The sequence below is a fragment of the Salminus brasiliensis genome, chromosome 6, assembly GCF_030463535.1.
Source record: "Salminus brasiliensis chromosome 6, fSalBra1.hap2, whole genome shotgun sequence".
Taxonomy (NCBI): Eukaryota; Metazoa; Chordata; class Actinopteri; order Characiformes; family Bryconidae; genus Salminus; species Salminus brasiliensis.
Window position 1 is genome coordinate 39,982,098 of NC_132883.1, and position 23,847 is coordinate 40,005,944.

A 23,847-nucleotide genomic window follows, 5' to 3' on the forward strand; every position below is an offset into this window, starting at 1 on the left:
CTCTTGTGCTCCCTGCCAGCCCGAGAATAGCATCTCCTCTTCAGCATTTTCTGTTTTTGTTTTTGCCAGTCTGCCTCAAATGTGCTCCATATCAAATTAGTGTTTTCTACTGTTCTGTTTCTGTCCTTTCTTATACTTTTTATACTGACGTTTTACCCTTCTTGAAATGCTCAGAATACTTCCAACAGTGGGCATGACACGTCTTACTGGATCTTCTTTAAACCACGCAGCATTTCCTTATGTTTGCATGAACATTTTAAAAGGAATAGCAAAAAAACAAAAAAATAAACTAAATAATCACTTTCTCAAGATGCAGTTGCAGTTATTCAAGAAGCATATGACCGGTTCATCACGGCTGAGTCTTCATGATGTGACTGCCTTTTTAACAAGTGTTCCAGTTTCATCTTAAGTGTTTTAAATAAAGTCTGTATATGTAGTTTTCCAATCTCATCTCTAAACACGTGCATTGAAAATAGTAAACAGTCCAAGCCCAGTGTTTGTTAGCAATGTGCACATTAAGATGCCAAACATGTCTGAGGTAAGAGAGCAATCCTGTTAATTTGGACTTTTTCAGTGAACTATTCTTTTATTAACTCTAGTGAAGTGCTTGACAATACAAACACTTATAATAGAGGTTATTATTCTATATAGAAAAGAGACTGACCCCTATCTATAGTATCTGCCCAGGAATGTGAACAATTGAAGTCTGCTTAACTGCTTGTGGAGCCCATTGTTGATACTTTATGGGCCTTCCTTTGCTTATTTTTCTTTTCATTATGAGCTATGTGCAGTACACTCACCATTATTCTTCTTACACTTTTTACGTGTGCCCCCACACAGGCATTTACTTATGCACCTGTGTAAAAATACAGCCTATTGTGTATGTTGATGCTTACATGAATGAAGGTTATTCTACATGTTCTAAGATTGTGTAAATGTGTGTGCCACACCACCGCTTATACACCCATACCCACATACTTCCCGTCTGAGTGAATTTTTCCCTGCTGACCTCATGTCTTTGTTCAGTCCAGAATCAACACACTGGACAATTGGACCCTGGTGCAGTATGTTTGTGTGTCTCTCTGGATGACCATATAGCACTGCCAATGTTAAAGTTTGTTCACAGTAGCCTCCATCTGCACTTGCCTAGATTGTAATCATGACTTTGTCTTCCTCCAGTTATTATATTCAGCCTGGCCTTTGGTTAAATTGACCTCTATGAAAGCTATGAGCAGAGAATTAGTTTGGCAAGAAATCTCAGTATAATGTTGTTTTTTTTTTTTTTTTTCAGGTGATTTACCAGTCCTTAAATCCAACTTGTTTTTTTCATAAGAACATTTAAATCGCAGGTGTAGCACACTGTGGATGTTGTTCTTTTGCCAGCAAGTTAACACCACCCAAGTGTGGTTCTAACCTTCAGTGGCATAAAACATTCTGCCTATTTATTTTTGTGGGCTTTTTGTTAAGACCTTTTGTCTTTAGTTACACAAGCTTCCTATTGCCTCATATGCCCCCACAAGGGAAGGCTGAGGGCCCTCAACTAAAGCCTTTATTGCTTTTGGTTCATATTTGAACAAGCATCAGACTTTAAATTAATGTAATGTACTTACTTGCCTTATAGATTCAGACCAGTATTTGTTTTTCACATTTTTTTTGGGATTATGTTGTAGTTAACAAACTGTGTTTTTGTCATGTTGTAAATCCTTTCTAACTCTTGCAACCCCAGTAGCATTATGGATAATTGAAGTGGCTTGCTCATGTGTTTACCAAAGGCAATCTTCAGTGAAATTTACTTAATGTGTATTGGTTTTAGTGGCTTGGCATGAAGGGAGACTCAAACTGAGAGTTTAATTCCAAAGATCATACCCATGACGGGTACTTGGAAATGGCGACATGCCGAATGTGGAAGGCACTTAACAAAGACCTCAATTAAATGTATACATGCAATGGGCCTACAGTCTTGCATTAACGCTGCTTTTGTGTACCAAACAGTCTCATGGCTTGCTGGCTCCTAGATAGTCAGCTGTGGTTCTAACCCAGTGATCAGTTAAGGTTGAACACCGTCTGTCATGTCTCCCATGGTGAGCACAATGAGGCATAACAGTAGTGGGAACTAATGGTCAAGCACTCATTTGTGAAACTACTTTTAAAACACTGGTTGCAACACTTAAACCTGTGTAGGATTTACAGCATGAAGGGAAGTAAAAAGACAACGTAAAGCTGCACCTTCATAGGTCCAGGGGCCTATAGAACCACCAAGGACAAAGATGTGCCAAGTACATCTATATTTTGAGTATTTCAACTATGGTCTTCTAGGACTACCAACTGATCAAAGTAGGCTTATTCCACCTGTGCCACCAGCTGGCATGTGTCTTGAGCACTGTCTGTAATGGCCCAGATGAGCATGCAGTGTGACGGATAAGTCGGTGCTATGGATAAAGTGTTAACGGACCTTGTCCATGGAGGCAGCTGTTTCTAAGCATGCTGCTTTGATGTTACACTGCCTTGCATATGCTGTTTCTCTCTGTTCTTCTCTCTGAGGCCCCTGGTGGACCCATATTATTCATTCAAGAGAGACTGGTATGATGAGAATGTTGAACTGCATTTACATGCTATGATGCAGTACCTCTCACACACAACACACTTTCCAACAATGAAAATGTGTTTTTATGGTAGCAAAACCTCTAGTCTCCAGAGTGGAACTTTAGAGGAGAAGGGAAGTGGTCTGTTTGTGATGTAACGGACAGCTGGCGTGGAAAAAAATGTAGTTACAAAGTTTTGATATTGCAGTAACCATATATAATATCAGTTACTTAAACGGGTCAATCCAAGAAGTGTTTAATATCTGGTTCTTTTAGAATAGGAGATGCTAGGCTAACATTGCTAACTAACACTGGGCTTAGACTGTCACTAATCTAATGCATGTAAATAGATGCCAGTTTTTCTTTCTTTAACAAAACATTACATAATCAATAGCTGATGAACAGTGCTTTCAAGGCTGACTTGTGGACTAAATTGTGTGGAATGATTGTGCTTATTAAGGTTGAAGTGATTCCAGTTACTCACGTTAAATAATGTGTGCAAAACAAATGAGGACCTGGATGCATTTAGAGCTGGTTCAGAACGGTTCTGGACGTGTCTTTACAGAGATGAGATTGTTGTCTTGGACTTATTGATTTAGAAGCATGTTTGTAAAGACCCGAGTCATCCTAGCTGACAGACTTGCTTGCTGTTGGTGTAGAATCTGTGTAATGAAACCTTTCTGGCCTCTTTTTAACCTTTCGTTTGGGTTCTAAATCACCAGGACATTAAATAAAGTATGAATTTAAGCTCAGTGAAATTATGTGGTCCAACCTGTATAGTTTGGTCTAAAGAAAGCTTTATTTTCAGTTTAGTCATCTTGTTGCTACCAGCAGCCAAGAATTTTCTAATTGCTTCAGTCTAGTTCATACTTTCCAAAACGTGTCAGGATGCATCTTTGTTTTATGTTGAGATATTCAGGTCTAGATGTGATCCATGTCTGCATTTGCATCATTTTGGCATAGCTGTTTTCTTTAGTCGGTTTTCTGGCACAGCACTGAACCGTTCAAGCTATTGAGCGTTCATATGTGATTTTCCTCAAGACCTCAGTGTGAGTGTTTCCTTACTGGCCAGCTCTAAATCACTGCAGGGTTGGTTCTGGAAACATGCTTTCAACCAAAGCAATTCAAGAGCTGGTGAGAAATGTTAGAATTTACAACTGCTCTTAATGCTAGAGCTTCCCAGCTGTGGGGAAACTGCACAATCTTTCACCTCGTCCCTCTATTGACTCCCTTGTGAAGGAAAATGGCTAAAGTTTAAAGGTCAAAAGTCAAAGGCTAATAAGGTGGTTGTTTGACTTTGACCAAACCAAGTTTATGGACTGACTGTGCAGTGCCATGCGTTCTTGTTCGACATTGCTGGACCAGGTTATTTTAAATGAATAGTTTAAAGGGTCCATTCTGTCATGGTCTGTACTCTGCTAATGTTAATGAGTGGTAATCCAACACACCCTTTGAACATTGCTGTTATTATTGGGATAATGCTGAACAGCATCTCTTGCCAGCAAGTGCTTAATCTCAGTCACGTATGTTGTTTATGGTGTGTTTGTGAGGAACTGAGGTACTCTAATACTTAGTTTTGTCAGCTGGAGATACTGTTTCCACATAATTTAACTCTGGCATCCAAATCCTTACTTCAAGCCTCATCAACAGTAGCCTTGGAATTGATTGTAGAGGGGTTAGAAACGGATGGGAGAAGTTAGTTTTGCCCCCTGAATTCATTGCAGGTATCAACAATATCTACAACAATGTACAATGGCATGCTTCATTAACAACTTTAAGCTGTACTTGAGAACCCCGAGCTAAACAACCAGTGGTATTACACTGTCAAATTATGATGATATAAAAAGGAACTAAGTAAATGTAAGCCCATTATGTTGGAAAAACTGAACATTGTGTATCATAAAGATGTCTTCAAGTATCGCATTATGTTTGTGCTTTATTCAACTCCTAAATTTGACTATTGCAACCTAAAACAAGAGGCTTGCTAAAATGTAGTTGGTAGGGGGGAAAAGGAATGAAGTGCAGCAAACACTCATTGTGTTAGTCCTGCAGGAAGCCAAAGAAAAAACCTTGAGTCAAGGTTTAGAAGCCAAAGCCTGTATGTTCCTTTCTGAAGCCCTGCATTAAAGATATCTCATTAAAAGTGGCCATATGAAGTGTTTTTGAGAGACATATTTATCCCTAAACCCCAAACACGCCCACACTGGCAGCCTGAAGTGGTTTTAATGAAGCGAACATTTCAGAAGCACTTAAAGTTGAGGGCCATGTTATCGTGCACCAAAATAAGGGTCTGGACCTGGCATGTGTTTTTCACCATCATTTGACAAAATTGTTCTAACTACTGTATGTCCTGCTTCTACCTCGGGCCTGTTACTACTTCTCCTGTTCTTACTGTAACCTCCGTCCCACACCCCCTTCAATGGTAAATGGAGACCTGTGGTTCACAGAGATCCCTCCAAGCCCTCTGGATGCTGGCTCTGAATCGGGTCCTTGTGCAGCGTTCCTTCCCCATGAAACCCAAAAAGGCCTTTTTGTGCCCTATAAGCCCAGTCATTAATTTAAAGACAAATAAACATTTGCAGACACGCTGCCCTCACTGTTTAAGACTCAGAATGGTGCCAAAGGATTAGACAAGCCCATGTTGTCTTTCCTATGTCTGATTTAATCAACGTATTTTCAGTTCATTGACTTTTTCCATATGTCATCAAATGTAGGTCATTTGTAGCTGCAAGGTCAGAAGTTGCGAGCTTCACTTTCTTAAAGAACAGTATTATTGAAGTCTCTGAAGTGTGTTTTGCTTCTACAAACACCCTGGGACTGGTGATGGAGCACAAAATCCTGCTGTTGACCTTTTAAAGCCTTGCATGGCCTTGCACCTACTTATCAGTCTGTTCTCTTTCATCCTCCTGCCCCTTGGTGCAAGCTATGCTCCTCTGATTCGGGTCTTCTGGATGTTCCTAGGTTCAGGCTTTCCTCTGAGGTCTTTTTCATCAGCAAGTCTTTGTGTTGCTGCCCCCATGAATTTGATGCTGTTCATCTGAAAACCTGTCTTTGCCTCAAAATACTTTCATTCTCTTCTATTTTTCCCTCAGTAAATTGTAAAACACCATTGGATATGTAACATGTGCTATATAAGTGTTTTTGTTAACTTAATCAGGCACACAAGTCTACACAAATATCTTCACAAGAACCTCTTTCTCTCTACAGGCCAGCCCTGCCCAGTCCTGGACAGACCAATGGGATCAATACCACAGAGCAACTGGTGGGTCGTTTCCAGGTCGGTGTACAAGAAGATTTGCCTTTTGTGAATTGTTGAATGTTGTTTTAGAGCCAAAACAAACTCTAAACTTAGGAAGCAAGTGGATATTTTATGAGCCATTTAAATCTCCTGTATTCTAAACACCTTCTGTCTTGATGAAGTATTCTGCTTAGATTGCACAAATGACATGAACATTACTGGTTGGTGATTAAGGCTGTGACTGTCTCTTTGCTAAACCTAAAGTGCAGTATGTTCTCGTCTGGTTTAGAATGCATGTCATGTTATTTGTGGAAGTAGCTAGTGATTGGGCTGCTCTGTCTCGTCTGCCCAGCTCTGTGGCTGGTTTAGAATAACTATAGTGCCCATAAAGTTATTCAGTCAGCTTCAGCAGCCTTAGAATAGATGAATGTCTGCATTTGTCTTACACAAGTGTAAACCTTCATATTTATGTGTTTGCAGCTTTTAATTAAACAGCGAGTCCCTCAGTAATGGTCTGACCACCTTGTGTTTATACTGTACACATCAGTGACCATTTACTAATTTATTGTCTGCAACATTAGTAAAGTGTGTGTGTGTGTGTGTGTGTGTGTGTGTGTAATATTTTCCCCCCTCAGAGGTTAGTTCCAGGCACAATCATTGTCATTTTCTTGCCGGCACTTCTCTACAACCGTTCTTGTCCCAGGACTGATCCCCCCCCAGATCCACACAGCTTAAGTGTGTGTCTGGTTCCCATTAAGAAAAAGGAAGAGAAGACAAACCACTATCTGCTTAGCTGTGATTTATAGGTTGTCTGTATGAGCTGAAATGAGACATAGTATGTATTTTTATATATATATATATATATATATATATATATATATATATATATATATATATATATATATATATATATATATATATATATATATAAATAAATAATTATTTCTTTCCCCTGATTCTCACATAACTATGTGAGATATGTGAAAGGAACTGGAGAATGTCATAAATAAGACCACGTTCCTGTGTTTTATCCTCCAGAGGGGCTGCCGGTGGCTTTCTGTGGTAATAGGAGGAGGGTTGTGGGCCGCAAGGGTGAAACCTGAGTGCGAGATAGAATTTAGTCAATGATCAGTTTGCTGAGGTAGCGCACTTATGAGGTTGAGGAGGCTTTCCCTCTTGGTTTTTGTGGGAACTTGACAATGAGAAATGCAGTCTGCTTTCTCAGTTTTCTGAGTAAAACCTGTTGCATTTGAGATCATCTTCACTGAATAATAATTTTGACCCATTTCTTATTAAAGCATCACCACCTTTAGGCCAACATATAAAGTATGTTTTCTCTCTGGTCCTGTAGGAGGCTGTGCAAGTAAGTCGGGATGAGAACCAGAACTACAGAGAATATTCCATCTCTAGTCCAGCATCACTCTCTCCAGGCCCGTACTCCCCAGAGCCTCCATCGAGCCCTGACCGTAAAGGAGAAAGGATCACATCCACCAGCAACAAAAGGTAGAACACAATTTTAACTCCAGTACCATTATTCAATCCCATTGAATAATATATATGAACACTTTTCAACATTTGAACAACTTATTATTTAGTTGGACACAGAAAAATGTGTATTAATTAACATTTCTTATTTTCAGATTCCATTTCTGTATTTTGAATTAAAATAGTAAATAATACAAGGCTTCACTCTCCTTGTTCTGAAGGGAAGATAAAAATTTACATCAAAAATACAGAACATTTTAGACACAATCTCTCAAGTAGCTTTTACTGTATCTGATGGTTCAAGCTTTACAGTACATGCATCTTAAGGCTGATTTTGGCAAACACTGACTTCAATGGTCTTATTACCATCTGCTTTGACGTTGCACTTTTTTCTATTACTATATATTTCCAAACATTCAGAAGATTGATCCCTTACTACATATTTCCCTTCTTTCTCATCCTTTTTGATTGATCTACTTTTCTCTTATTATTTTAATATCTCATAAACCTGGAAAGCAGCCAAACTTTTATTTGATGTGATATGCTGCTATGTTTGTGATTGATGCTTTACAACTGTAATTGCCTCAGTAAATGCTCAGCTGTATAAACAGACAGTTCAGTATATTTCAATAACAGAGTAGGATAAGCAAAGAAAATAAACCCTTTCCTAACTTGGAGCCTATTATTTAGATTGGCAGATTGAAGATCAATTATCCAAAATGCACCTTAGCCACTGTCAAAGCAAAAAAAAAAAAAAAACAGACTGACTGGCCATGTTTAAAGAAGATGTTAAAAAGTAAAACTACATATTTATTAAAGCCATTGTGGAATTAAAGTTCATCTTTCCTACAGGTCATGTGCTTTTGTGTTCACACCCCTTGTTCCATTCCTGAAGCAGTGATACATATTCAAAGTTTCTGTCTGTGGTTTAAGCAGTGCTGGCTTATTTCATGTCCACTCCAATTTTATTCAGATCCCACAACAGGAATGATACCGAGATGATTCTTGACCTCAGAACAGCAGCTTGTATGAGCATGGCAGATTTGTTTAACAGTAATTCTTTTCACTTTCAGCCTGCAGCTCCGTTCCTGGTCCCCAGAAGAAAAAAACACCAGTTACAGACTGTCTAGGCCTCTTTCTCAGGTAAGACCTTCACCAGAACGTCTTCACTTAGTACAAGTGGTGGGCAAGATGTTTAGTCATGATGCCTACTTTAGCAGGTATCTCTGTCCAAATTTTAATAAAATTATTATATGGTGCACATGATTTAACTACCAACTATGTGCTTTAGAAAATGTTTTGGGGCCTAATTTATCAGAATTGCATATTGCCACCATTTCTAAGTGCTAGTAGATCTTAAACTAGTGCACACTCAAGCTTCATCTGTATACGTGTTAGCTGTGAGCTCATCTCAGGACGAATATAGGACACCTTCCCATCAAGCCAGTCTTTTCTCAGACCTTTTGGTGAGTTACTTTTTAGAAGATTTTATTCAGTGTTTGACTGAGAATTTGGTATATGTGTGTGAGGTAAATGTCTACCATAATCTTTGTCTGCCAATGACTTCATGGGAAACAGTCAGTTTTTAGTAGTGTGCTCACTGTGATGCTTCCTCATGAATGCCAGGCCTTGAAGCTCATGAGCTCTGAGGAAATAAGATTAGAAACTCCATCCGCTAATTATGTCCTCTCCTCCACAAGAAAGGGGCTAGCAATTTTGATATTTTTGTAGCGGGCGGTAAGTCTATAAAGTTTGGAAAGGTCGCCCTGTCAGGCTGGCATTTTGATTAAAACACAAGCTGGAAACGGTTAATTCAAAAGATCACTGTAAGGAAGAACATATTTGAGGGCTGAGGTTAAACAATGTGTCTGACCTTTTTAAGGGACTGCTCTTAGACCTGGGCTCATTAGTAGCATCTAATATTTACCTCATATAATGTATTAGTTGAGTAAGGCTTTGTACCTCAGTGTTTTGTTTTTACTTTCTTAAGATGCCAGCTTCTCTTTTAAATGGACCAATAGAAATGTCATGAAGTTAATGTAAAAACCTTGTTACTTTACCAACAGAAAGAGATGTAGTGGGAGAATGGAGAAAAAAAAGAGTACCGTAAGTTTAAATGGAGAGAATTATGTTGTGGGAAAGTTCATTTTGAGATATGCAAGCTATGTAACATCAGCTTGACTCCCACACAAGTCTCTTAAAGACAGCTGACGGAACAGGAAAAAACAGCCAGGGACCTTTGATGGCTGATGGCATTCCAGTCATTTTCTAAGTGCTCTGGACGTTGGATAAACACGCACTCTGTGACACGGCTTATTAACCTCAGTAACGTGCCAGTTCCCCTGGCAGAAACAGACTGGCCCTTGCATAGGTTGCTATCCTGATTGGTAGTGGGGAGGGCTCTGGATCATCAGCCGTAGCTTCAGGTCACCTCAGGTTACCTTCAGAACATCCTTCATTTTCAGGTTTTTCAGTATTTTTCAGGTTTATAAATAACCAATGGAATGTTTGATTAAGAGCATGGATTTTTTGATTAGTCTGAAGAGTCCTGGGAAAGAAAAGGGTTTCTCCCTTTTTTTTTGGAAGGGGCAGGGGGGGGGTCTGCAGTTTGTATGCATGCAATCCACAGATAGAGATGAGATGGTAGGATTGGGACCTGAAGGTCACTTTTTGATTTACAGGACCAGCATGCATGGCTGAGGTGCCACACAAACAACCCAATGGCTCCCCAGGCTCTGAAGTGGCTGCTCACCGCTCCATGTGTGCACTGCCACTGAATGTTTAAATTTTAAACAAATTGGACTTTTGTTGCACTGCTGTGTGATTGCATTGAATGCGAACAGGACCGTTTTATACATCAGTTATGCTTTTGATCATAATCTGTGATTCAGTCAAGAAATCAATGTTAATAATTGGTAAAAAGCACACATTGCCATGCACACCTGTATGAATCTTGCCCCGTGTCTCAGTTCAGGCACCATGCGCTGGATTGTTATACTGTTGTTTCTTTAGCATCCAGCAACTAGATTAGTATGCACGAACCTCTTTTTATCGTTTTCATTTAGTGTGATTTGATTTAATTACCATGCCAGTGTATCAGGTTACCGTTTTAAAGTTCTAAATGTCACAGCTTTGGATGACTCTGCCGTCCCTGACTGCTCTGTTCTTGACTTTTTCTCGCAAGACTTGGTGCATCACCTGAATGTTAGTACTATATTCCGTTTTACTTCCCGTTGTGAACACTCTACTTGTGCTAAAAGTATGTAGTACTCAATTTGAAACTAACTCTTACTGCACCCATCAGTTAAGCCTGCACCATAATTATAATGCAATTTATTGCCGACCCCAACTCTGACCCGACTGGGCCCTCTCAGTAGTCCTTTGTTATGGAATTACCACAACAACATTGCAGTCGTTTTTCTCAAGCTCTGTCCGGTCTCTCCATCCACAATAATAAGTGGTGTAATGGATCACAAAACTAACGGTTCGGGTAATAGTTTTTGAGTCGTGGATCAGAGAATTTTCCATTCACGTAACAGACCGCTGCTCGTGTGTTTTCACTGCAGCTCTGCTTCCAGATTGGGGGGATTATTACTGCCCTGAATTTCGGGGTGCAGGGTTGAGGGCGAGGCAATCTGAATGGATCACGGATTATCTGTAATCCGTAACACCACTTGCTGTTGCTGAGCATGAATTCTTAAGGATTGGGGAGCTGGGGTTAGGTTGCTTAAATGGATACACTGCATTTTCTTTTTGCCTGATTTTATCCCCAGTTCTTAGTCGAGATATATTCTTGCTAGTGGGCTCTAGTCTGCTGATTCTTTGTCCGTCTGATTATTGGAGGAGAAATTTGCGTGGTGAGGGGGCTCATACTTCCGGTCACATTTTAGTTAAAATTTTGTCGATCTAGCTTTGGACGTGCTCTAGTTGTCTATACTGTTCAACAACATGACTTAATGAAGCGAGTATTGACTGAACACGATCAAGTGTCTGTACAACTCTTAAAAACTAACTCTGACTGATCACATCAGTGATCCACATGCAAACAAAAAGCAACAAGTGGACCAGTGCTTCACTGCTGTTACTCATGTTTGGGTAACACTTTTTAACCAGCAGTTTTGATGTTTCTCTTTTGAGGCGCTGTAGATCAACATGCGTGTAACATTCACTTGTGTATCCTAAGGGCTAAATAATCTGTAGGGTAGCCTCAAATGGAGTACTTGCTGAATAGCAAGAGCGATTAGGGGTCAGTGAGGTGTGCAATCAGGATTGATTAGCAAAGAAGCTCCATCTCTGGCACGTGCTTTCTCTTGCTCTCTCACGGAGTCACCCAGGGGGCTGTGTGTTCAGTCTTCATTATCAGCAGAAGGAATGTGTACTATTACATGCCTGTCTGCAGCGGTTGACCCTTGTGTGTATTTGCTCAGTTTGAAGGTCCAGGGAAGATCCCAAAAAGGGAAGAGGCTCTCTGTGTGGTGCCTGAGAGGGTCAGGACTTTTCCCCTCATGCTTCTGAAGAGCTGTGTGCCTTTTCTCCTTGTTTTTACCCCCACACGAAATCCCATCAGTCTCTCTCTTTTACGGTCATTCCTCTCATCTCTTCAGGGAGCAGTTGCATACTTTGCATTTTGATTGCCTCATATGTGCAGCATCACTAAAGTTTTTTTTTTTTGTTTTGTTTTTTTTTAAGTGTGTATGTTAATATATATGTTAATATACAAATAGTTAAATTATTAATATAATATTAAAATACTGATTAATTATCAGTGAGGTTTGATTAAAAACCTTTTGAAAAGAGGAGATGGCTGGCTTCACATATGTCTGAGCAATGTTTTCTCTAACTTTATGCCTTTTGGGGATCAGTTAATTTTTTCCTCCACCCTAAAAATCACAGTAATTGAGGTTTTGACTAGGGATGCCCAAACTTTGCTTGCCACTGTATGTAACTGTAAACCATACTGGAGCATTACTGTAATGTTTATATGACATCAGGCATTCTCCATTGCATTTTACACTGGAATGGAATTGTGTATTAACGGGACTTTGAACTTCATCCTGTCTCTCCGTTGTGGTTTGGCTGTAACTTGTAGCTTGCAAGCATCGTGTACACGCACACTGTTCCCAGAACACTTTTAGGTATTTTGTGGTTTTTGCCTGATGGAAGTGACGCGATCTTTGGCTAGGTGATCTTGGCTTTGCTTGTGGTGGTCCACAGTTTTGTACATACACATACGTTCTATGTCCATCAGGGCCCATGTCTCTGTTACTTTTGCATGTGTAATCTGTATAGTGGGCTGCTGAAGGATCAGGTGTTGGAGCACATTCAGGACTGGCTAAAAAGTGTTTCCATTCATTTGCTCTTTAACCAGAGAGGGTCTGAGTGAAACAGGTGAAATCTCTATTTAAGACAGCTTTAGCTAGGCTTTGCTGGCTGAGAGTGCAAGAAGGAGAGAGTGGGATACAGAGGGAGTATCCATTAGTGCGGCCTGGCGGGGTGTAGGGTGTCCTGAGAAAAGTGGCACGTACAATGGGGGCTCTGATGCGGAGCATTCTGGGAGTGTGGTGTTGGCTTTCCTGTCCATCTGAGGCACAGGCCAGTCCTTGTGTACCAGGGCCTGGTAGAGATGGGTAGGGGGTGTCTCTTGCTTGCTCTTTGCTTATGTACTCTCTCGCACACTCTCCCAGCTCAGTTTAACCCTCTGTAGACCACCCCCCCACACACACACACACACACACCCCCTTTACTCTTTCTCTCTCCAGTGACCCAAAAGCAGCAGGGACACAGAGGTGGCCTTTGTACCAGTGTGCCCTATCCCAGCCCACACGGTCACATCTCTCTCTGCCTCTCTCGGTCTTTGTTTGGTTGCATTAGAGCAATCGTCTTTCTTGTTCTTGTTCTTTGACCCGCCATGTCAGTTTTAGAGGCTGTCGACAAAAAAAAAAAAAGAAGACAAAATTAAGCTGATTTTTTTCCTATCAATCTGCCACACCTCTAAAGTAGCGTCCCCCTTGTTCAGCCTGCATGAGGTCCTGTGAACTTGAAGTATTCTTCCCTTTATTCCTTATCTTGTCATGCTGTCACCTTTTTTGACACACTCAAAGACAGCCCTAACCTGAGATCAAATCTAATTGAGCTGGAAATGACTGACCTCATGGAAGAGTGACAAAGTAGCAATGAGTAAAAGCAGTTATTTGAACAGAAGTCTTTAAGACTTTAGGTAACCTACCTGACCATTCAGCTCAAAGGTCCTTAAAGAGCTGCAGTTTGTAAATCATTTTGTAAAAACCATTGATCAATTCTTTTTTGACATATTAACTAACAAACACTTAACTTTTGTTCTTTGTACTGTTTGTTGCAACAGTGCTCTGAACTTAGATAAAGTCTTACCCAAACTTTCCGTTCCACCTTGCCATTTGTAAACATTGTTCATTTCTGACCTTATTACGTTGAACAAAACAAAACTGACCGATGCAGTGACGTTGGCAGCCAAAAACAGTTCTGCAACAGTTACTGTGTAACATTTCAACAGCAGAATGTAACTATTGCATAATTTAAGGTTTGAGTAAGGACCACTTCTGCCTTGTTTTGGCTGGTAACGGTACTGCACGTATCTGTTAATGAATCTCTCTTTGTTTGGTTCACTGAAACAAATCAAATGAACACTTTCATTTTCGAGGTCCATGCTGCAGCAGGCGGAAGCTGACAGTCATGTCTATCAACGGTGCCTGGGGGATGCCAGAGGGCACTTGTCTACATCAAAACCAAAGACGGGAAGTTGATGGGGCTTTAAAGACTGATATCTATTAAAAATGCCTGCATCTTTAGTTTCAGTTTCATGTATGCACTTTACATTAACACAACACACACCCTGCTGTTTTTCTCAGTCGTGGGAGGAAGTTATTTCTTGTGGTTTTTCCATTATTTCAATGTCCTCTCAATCATGGTGCTCCAGTGGGTATACCACAGTAGTGTACTTAAACGTACAGGAAAGGGAGGATTTTCTTCTTGCTTTCCTCATGTTTCTCATCTCCTTTTTTCTCCCTGGTGGCATCGCACTGCTTTCTCCATGACATGTTGGACTCTTCTGAATTTTTTCTGATAGAGGATGAACTGCACAAAGACGAGGGGATGTGCTTCAAGCTTTAGGAAAGTACTATGTGCTGTGTTTTGTCCCCACTAGGGAGAATGTTGCCAAACCTACCGTGGCTTTGGCTCCATTAGCGACCCAGAGCCCAGCTGGGTTGCCTGTGGCGACTGCTGTGCGTGGTTACCAAGGGTTGCCGTGGTGGCAGACCGCATCCTGCGAAAGGGGTTGAGGATTCGGACCGAAATAAGCAATGCAGCAAGGTTGCATTCATCCGGTACTTACCATGGCCAGTGACCTTGTACACCCACAAACATATGTACGCTTCCAAATTGCTTCCATGCAACTGGGATCAATACTGTTCATGTTACATTCACCCACACAGACTGCGCCCATGTCTCCTTAGACCTTTTACTTCATCATTTCTTCTCTTACATTTGGTAAGCATTTTTCTTTCATAGAATAAATAATAATCACACTATCCACTAAGCCTAGCTTGCACTTGCACAAGCATTGCTCAAGGAATTTCAAATGAGACTATTGAAAGTGGTTGTTTAATTAAAAGGAAGTACACACTGTTCTCTCCATCGTTCTCCCTCCTTCCCTGACTATGTGAAGTCACATATGAGCATAAATCCATTTTCTGTTTGGTTGTGAATTCTTCCTCAGTCCACTGGCGTGTGGGTGTTCATGGTGGGTGTGGCGCATTGGAAGACTTGCTTGCGGCTTTTGCCTGGAGCCCTGGCACACGTATTGACGGTCAATGTTCTTTTTTTACTCTCAATTCTTTCTTGTTATATTTGCTTTCTTTCTTAAATGTGCTCCCCTTTTTGTTTTTTTGTTTTTAGAACAGGACATTTGCAAGATTTGGAATAATCAAGAAGTACTTTTCCAGAGCAGAGTCTAAAACCACCTTGGCTCTATCCCCTCTTTTCTTTCTCTCTTGCTCTCTCTCTCTTCCTTCTCTGGTGTACATGGAGACACTGAGGGACGTCTTGCTATTCCAGATTGGTCTTAAAAGCTTGGGGCCCCCTCTGTGTTTCACTTGGCACTGTGTGTGTTTGAGCGAGCGAGTGCCAGCATGCGTATATTTCGGCACAGTCAGACCCTGTAAGGTCCCTGCTGGTAAATCCAGGGTTGTGTCCACTTTCTGTCATCTTCATTCTTATCCACTCTTCCTTGGCCGAAGCAACCTTTTTGATTTGTTATTTTTCTCAGAGGTGGAAAATCAAACTAGTACTGGTTGGACACCATCACCCTCAGGCCCCCTCAAAGACAACCAAGCTGAGGGACCGGTGGCTGCCAGTGTTTATGGGGCAGTTTTTGGCCGACCACTGTTGGGGTTTATGATTTTTGGTGCGGTTTAATGAAATGGGCCAGTATGACAACATTCCATGGTTGTCAATATAACGAAATTTTATTTGTTTATTTATTTATTTTTTACTGCAGTTGTAAAAATGATGACACTTAAAAACTTATTGTACACCTTTACCTGAAACGTTTGGTTTCCATGTTGATTTTGCTTAATTTCACATGACTGGAAAATTTTTGGAAATAAAACACTTACCTCCCACATTAACACTAGGTGGTGGCCTATTGTTCTGACCTGAGTCCAGTTTAATGATTGGCTGAGGTTCTGCTCTGGCTTACAAACTGAGTTTAGACTGGCTGCAGCCCACTGCGGGCCACCACCCACCTTGTAGCTGTGTCAGAGGGCAGCCTTTTCCTGGTCACTGATTCAGAGTAGCGAGTCTGTGATTTTAAACAGCTCATTACGGAGTGATCAAGTGCAATGGAGCTCTTGCAAAGTAGGTCTTTTTTAATGAGCTGTTGCACGTTATCTGCCGGGCTTACCTGTTGAAGCTTTACACTATTCACATTACATTACACACAACTCTCGCACCGTACATTTGGCTAAAATGGCATTCATCCATTTAACAAGACATTGTAGCATTTAGCTAAGTGTTAATGTTGCTTGCATCTGGCATCATGTTTTCCTTCCTCTCTCCCTGTGCACTTAACTATCAATTAACTATCAATTTTGAACAAGATGTTAGATACACCATAGCGGCCACCCCAACCCGATATATCATATCTCTCCAGCTGGCTATCCTGTCCTGTAGCTTCAAACCCATGCTATTATACAATGTTTCATTAAGCTGTAGGGGTTATTTGTTTAATATTTACTAGGGCTATAACATTAATAACAAAGGAGGGCATATATGGGTGGATTTTAGCATTAGCAGGGTTTTGGCTGCTTGTAATGTGTGGTCCTGTAAACACTGGCCTTGTCTTGTATGTTACACTAAGGCAGGTTATTTCAACTATTGTATACGTGTATATATGGATAAGATTACACTGTTCAACTTGACGCTTATGAGAAGGTTAAGTTGTTGTTTGACATAGACAGAGGTTGTCTGACTAACAAACATGAGGGGGATCAAGGACTAAATGCGAGCCTCCAGAGGAGAAGGACAGATAAAAGTAGCGAAAGCTTGTGTAAAGAAAGAGATACTAATTTAAGAGGACAGACAGTGAGAAATAAAGACAACAAACTGTGTGAATGAGAGAAGTGGGATAAAACCAGGTGGCTTTAATCATGCAGTGATTTATAAAACTCCTTAATTACTCTGTAAACTATTTATCCACTCACGCACAGCTTGGCCCCGGACAGTGAGGGAGATAACTGTAAAATATAGCTCCACTTACAAAGAGTAATGTGACGCTTTAGACCCATTAAAGAGCAGCAGCAGCAGCGTGTCTCTCAGCAGCCGGCCCACACGTCTCCCCATCCTCTACCTTATACCTTCATTCATCTAAACACGATCACAGCATTGTTTAGTTTATTTTAACAGGGAAAGATTCCACTGAGGCTCAAGATACACTTTAGCAGAGCTCAGTTTACAAATGAGTACGCACTTAATAATACTAATGTATGCAGTAGACATACATATGCAGTATATCTGCCACAGCAGCTATACAGGGCTGATTTTTAAATGAAACGTCATGTGTGCCATGTTTGTTTGATACTTTTAGGTACAACAAGCTGCCCACTTAAGGCTGTTCAGATTTCTGTATCTATTTAATAGTACAATCCACTGCAGATCTTTATAATTTCATTTATTAGTGAAATCTGGAATTCATGTGCATAATCACGTGTTATCAAGGCCATTAATACTCTCCTTTCATTCTCAGAAGAAAAGGATATTGGCGACTTTTACTTTAAATGTGTAAATGAGTCCTCCCTTGAAAATTGTATGAGGAGTGATGTTAGACGCACACTCTCCCTATACAGTTCAAATATTCTGCTCTGTGGAGTCAAACAATACAGCCAGTCCTTTGCTGACTTTGCTGTCATTTTAAGCAACCAGCTAAAATCCAAAAGCATGTGGCTTTTCCCCTCTGTTAATGTTCGAATGTAGGAGTAGTGGCGTTGTTTTTACTTTGCCCTGCCCATTTTTTTATGGTTTATGTCATATTAAAGAGTCAGGATAGAGCAATACAGAATACAAAACTAATTGCATATGATAGAGTCCAAAGCTCTAACCAGTCTTTAAGCAGGACCATATGTCTAATGAGCTTGAAATTCAGCTGCAGTTGGACAGGCCATTATTGGTAAATCAGAAATGTGTTAGTCATAGATCCCAGTTTCTCTCTCCGACTCTCTCTGCCATCATTTTCTCTCCCAGAATAAAACACAGGCCCAGTAGAAGATTTCACAGTTAAAATGTGGTGGCATCTACTTGCCCAAATGTTCAATTATTGGTGTAAAGAAAAATTTAAGATCAACCATCACACGTTACAGCCATCCCACATGTTGGTTACATGACTTCTGGTTCTAGAGTTGTCGTTATGTTGTAGAGTGTGGGGTTTTTGCAATTCCCTTCACCCTTTGAGTTGGGTGGAAGCTTTGACATCACTCGCTCGATTGTCCGAGCCAGCGCTGCGTTGTCAACATTTCGTTACGTCAATAATCACAATTTTACCCCGTCCCTAATACATTGTAAACTATATACAATACATAATGTACAACATTTATTATAGGAGAATCATAAAACATTACCCAGTAGTTTCATCTGTGGATTACCCAATTGATCAATTAAATTTTTTGGTAAAAAAAAATGTTGCTGAGTCAGCTAAATTGAGGTATGGAGTAATTAATTATTGAAATTACCATGCAGCTTAAAGTCTTGCAGAACCTAAAATGTTGGAAATCCCCTGTTGTTTGATCCTAATCTGATGCAGATCATACTGCTTGCACCCATTTATTGCAGACATCTCCAACCAGTTTCTGAAAGGCTTTCTGTTCTCACCCTTCTTCCTACAAGCGTGCCCACACAGACGTGCAGTGAATCTCCAATAATAGCGTCTCTGATCATTTCTTAGTTTACAGTCATATGGTTTGTATCAGTTCTGTCTGGTCCCCTGCGCCTCGGAGAGGGGCAATTAGGGAGAGTTATCATCCGTGTATTAGAAGCGGAGCCGTGCAGCAGACAGTGCAGCCCACCCCAGCTGAGTTGCTCTCAGCCTCTGTGCACACACACTGGGGGCCATAAAGCACTGGAGAGTCAAAGCATGGCCAAATACATGAACTTCTACTCCGCACTATATCATCTAAATAGATATAATAACAGGATGCAAAAGAGGACAGAGGAGACTAAAGACGACAGACCTCATTATCCTGCCCCCCTCACCACTGCCACCGCCACCACAAGCTGACACACGCGCGCACATGTATGCGCCAAGTGTGGTCTTGTGGCTAATGACAGGGAGAGGAAATAATGGTAGAGGGTTAAAGGCTGTTAGACCTCCAGCAATGGCCGCACACTAGCCTGGCATCATCCTGTTCCAACCTAGTGCCCTCTTATCATACACTCCAACCTGCCATTTAGAAAAGTGTGTCTGTGTGTGAGGGAAAGAGAGTCTTGACCTCATGGGGAACTGAGGAAACTGGAGTTACTGACTTAACATCAGGAGGAACACTCCTGCAGGAGGAACACTCCTTTTTGCTTTGATTTTTCTTTGTTTTCTTTTTGCAAATTTTTCTATTCCAAGGGCATCTCCAGTTGATTCGTTTTAATGACTGAAAGTATTCTATTTTTGATGGTGCTTCTTGGGAAGATAATGTTCTGTTCTTGAAACGATGATTGTGGTGATAATGATCTGAAGCCATTTGCTGGAGACGAGCCATTTTCACTCTTGAACGCCAGCATTAGTGTGGCACCCGAAGGCACACAGAGGATCGGGAACAGATGGGCCTTGACGCTCCTGGACTTCATTTCCTGTTTGTTTGTATTTTCTCTTCTTAGCTCTTTCATTTTCCATTGCTTTGATGGTGGTGCACTGGGTGTGAGCAGCAAGCCTTCTGATTGGGACAAAGTATCTGCTGCACCAGAGTGATCCTAGTTAACGTCCAGTATTTAAGGATATTCCAGCACTATCCATTCTCCATCAATGATTTTTATCCAGTCATGCGTTTTAGCAATATTGACTCGAATCTTATCTAGAATATGTTATCTTGCAGAAAGATACAACTTAAAGATCTTAATGATCAGATCTGCTGTCCTTATGGTTGTGGTCTCTCTTTGCTCCTTTTACTGACTTTTGGATCTCCCTAACAATCACCTGTGACTCCCTATCAGTGACTATTCCCCTGCAGTGTCGAAGCAAGTAGTGTGCTGCCATTTTTCGTCCCTTTCAGAAGCCTGTCACCCAAATATGTGCATAACGGTAGTCCCTGTTTCATGTTGACAAATGCAGTTTTCATAGGGATAGTAATCACAGAGATATAGTGGAGTGCCTGTCTGTCTCTTTTCAGTCCGATTTAAAAGTTTGGGGTTGTGTGGCTTTTCAAGATGTTTTAATATAAATACAATTTTCTTATTTGTTAATGCTTCATTGTACACTGAACAAGATTAGTTTATTTTTAAACATCACATGCAAATATTTGTGACAGTATTTGTGACGGTACCACCTTGGGAATAGTGCATGTGGACCCATGTATTTGATAACCTCAGCACTCAAACCTTTTAACTGTTTAGAGCACCCTTGGGGCCCAAACAGTTTTAATATGAACTCATATGAAAGTAAATATTTACAATGTTCATGTAAAACTGAACTGAAAAGCTCGGCTGTGCTCCCATGTTATGAGAACTGTGTATACCTTATATCTTAGCTTGTTGCATATCTCTGTCACATGCCTGTCCTCACCACACGCGTTCAGTGGCAGAGTATAACACTGCTCTCTAGTGGTTGGGGTTTAAATGATGCAAAATGAACCACTGTCTGCCACCAGTCAGACTAAGTTACCAGTGTTTTTGAGAATTTATACAGTATTGGAAAACACAATATTGCATTACTTCATTTTATCAGTATATTCTTACACCCCTATTGGTACATAGTGTTTTCACAGATTTTTCTGAAACACTGTAGCTTGGGTTATCGGTCTCAGGTTCTGCTCTTTGTGCATATAAACACACGTGTGCACACATCGTAAATACACTCTTGTGGTGTGTTTTTAATGCGACTGTTTCTCTCAATAAATATTTGTGGCATAAACACTGCAGCCAGTTAATCATGCAAACCTAGGCCATAGTCAGGATTATGTGGCCTTGCAATTTGTAGGTGCTGGGCCTGAGCTTATGCCTGTTAGTCCCCACATGCATGTGAGGTGCTAAATCATATCCTGGGGGGGTGGTTGGGTGGGGGTACTCCCATTGTTATCCTGAACAAACCTGTGACACAGAATTATTACAGGCACACGCTCGCGCGCACTTCATATCCGCAAGCATATGAAAACAACCTAAAGTGGTGGCAGGTGGGGAGTAGCCGCAGGCAATTGTCTGCACATTCTTTACCAGTGCAGTAATTGCAAGCAGCCAATTGGTCGCTTGCGTTTTGCCAGTGTCGCATGACTTCTGCAGGTCGGTTAGAGACCACTTCCTTGGCGCGACTTTTTGATGTAATCACCTCAGTCTGTCTGCCTTTAATCATCTCTTCATTCAGCAGGGGGCTTGGGTGCTCTCCCCTTCTCTTTCATTGTCAGCGTTTCTTTTGGCTTCCACTTTCCAATATTAAGGGCCCAGCACAGACTGTAGATCATGGGCCAACTTAAGGTGTTTAGGTTTAGGTTAAAGGTTGATCTGGAAGAGTGACGCACATGAGGATAAGCTGAAATGCTGAACACAGCCGCAGTATCGAAAGTGAAATCCTTACTGTTTAGTTCCAGGGAAGAGCCATGGAAGGTTCACTCATACGCCAGTGTGATCTGTGGCCATCCAATTGACAAGCTGGCCATTCCAGTTTAACAAAGTGAGGGAATCAGCAGTTTCCTTTTAAAAGTTAATCTACACATTACAAATGTGCTAACAGGGCAGTTGCCAAGTTAAGATGCTGATCATGCTGCACTCAATAATCAATCCATGACTTGCTGTGGCTATTTTGAGGTGCATGCAGGTGAGTAAACACTGGTCAAAACTAGCTTAGTTTGCTAATGGCAACAGCTGACACAGAATTATATGGGCTGTTGATTTTTAGGTGCTTTTAATGGGATCTTTGATTTTATGATTTTTATTATACATTTTAGTGAGTTCTTTTTATTTGCAGTTTTTTTTTTGTCTCAATACAATCTTTGGGTCTAATGTTTTTCATGGGTTTCAACCTTAGGATCTTTAATATTACATTGTTATGAAGAACAATTCAGCTAAGTTCTTTGTATTGTTGGTGCGGCAGGCAAAAATGGAATCCAACCAATATTGGAATGCTGAAATCACCATCTGTATGGTGATATTTTACTTTAGCAGCTCGTCTCTTGACAGGTTGTGGGCAGTGACCGAAATTTACAGTGTTATCACATTTTCCTCTGTGTATGAAGAAGCTAATACATTATTGCCGCAGTGTTGGAACTGTGTGGTGTTGTGTGTACTTCCACTGAGTGCTTTTAGCACCAGGACGTCCTGTATGACATAACAGCCTTTCTCTTTGGACCCATGTGACACCGCTTTTACAGCAAAGCATTCATATGTGTATTTGTGTGTGTGTGTGTGTCCTGGAGCTGTTTAAAAGCACTGATTACTGAGATTGGAGGCTAATCAGGCATGGTAAAGAGAGCGCAAGAGAATGGGAGGGAAAGGGCTTGTGATTGCATGTTTGATTTATTTCTCTCTCATAATCTTAGTCCTCTTCCTCTCTCACTCGCACAGAGAGACAGACTGGAATGTACCACTTAGTGTTAACATCCTCAGCTCTATAAATGACCAAGAACTAAGACAACACATTTGTTTGGTAATGCAGTTGACTCTTAATGGTCACCTTATGGTCACCTGCTTTAATTTAATGTAGCTGATGGAAAATGGCACAGTGTTTTGGTTAGTGCGTGTTTTTACTGGTTTGTTGTGTTCATTTTCCTTTGTTTGGGTTTGAGTACATTCCTCTCGAGCTTGTTCAGATCTTTAACTGATTTGCACGTGTTTTTTGTTCTTGAACTGGCTGGTGACTGGGTTTCAGTGCAGGAACTTTAGTCTGGCCTTTCAGTATTCACTTTGAACCTAGGAGCTTCTCAGGTGCTTGTGCTGGAAAGTACCGTATATTGCCCATAACAGATTTTTGAGATGGAATTGGTTGTGTTTGGAAAGACACAGTAAACTGACTTTATATTCAGTTTAATTTTTGTCAGCCAGAAAGTGTTGCTTTATTTCAATCGCACCATAATTGAACTCATTCTGATTTGGCAACCTCAGTGTACAGCTGAGAACCCAGATTACCTGAGATACTGAGAGCTATTTAAATGATAAGAATCAGGCAGCACCTCACACTCCAAACATTTGTGTTAAACCTTTCACTCAGTGTCAACTCCTGCTTTAGGAGTTTTCACTCACCTGATCATCAAAGCCTTAAATGACGAGCTTGCCAGAGGTAACTCCTCATAATGCTGCTCTAAATGTTGAGTTTATTTTTTTTGTTAATAAATCAGCATACAATACATAATTTAATATAAGTTATTTGTGTTTTAACAGCAGATATTGGAAATTTCTTGTGGGACAAAAAAGTCTCTTATTCAAAAAAAGCTGTGTCCTTGCAGTTTCTGTAGTATTTAGACATTAAAAAGGGAATCAAATGCACAACAAATATATAATATGGGTGAAAGTGTTTGTAATCATAATCGTCCAGCCCTACAATCGCACTATGCGTCCCTCTTGTTCTTAGTCATTTCTCCTTAAAGCTTCAGGGTCCTGCTCTCTCTTTTGTAGCAGATGTGTGAATCTGGCAGGCAGACAGCTGCTCCCACCCTGTGATCCAGACACCCCTCCTGGCGTGGGCCCGACTGTTTGGCCATCCAGGGTAAACCCCCACCCCACGAGTGTGCCAGCCTTGCCAAATGATGCCGGTGCCCAGGCACGACTAAGGCCAGGAAACACCGGTGCTGCTGCCAGAATTCCACAGTGCTTGCAGTGCTAGGC

At 40.9% G+C, this 23,847-nt stretch overlaps 1 protein-coding gene across 1 annotated transcript in view; it reads left to right on the forward strand.

Moving 5' to 3' along the window:
* pdlim2 (PDZ and LIM domain 2 (mystique)) overlaps nt 1–23,847 on the forward strand; it is a 58,031-nt gene that overhangs the window by 19,337 nt on the left and 14,847 nt on the right. Inside the window, exons 4-6 of the mRNA XM_072682391.1 lie at nt 5,790–5,859; nt 7,172–7,323; nt 8,379–8,448. Coding sequence (XP_072538492.1) covers nt 5,790–5,859; nt 7,172–7,323; nt 8,379–8,448 — 292 coding nt within the window. The remainder of the gene's footprint in view (nt 1–5,789; nt 5,860–7,171; nt 7,324–8,378; nt 8,449–23,847) is intronic.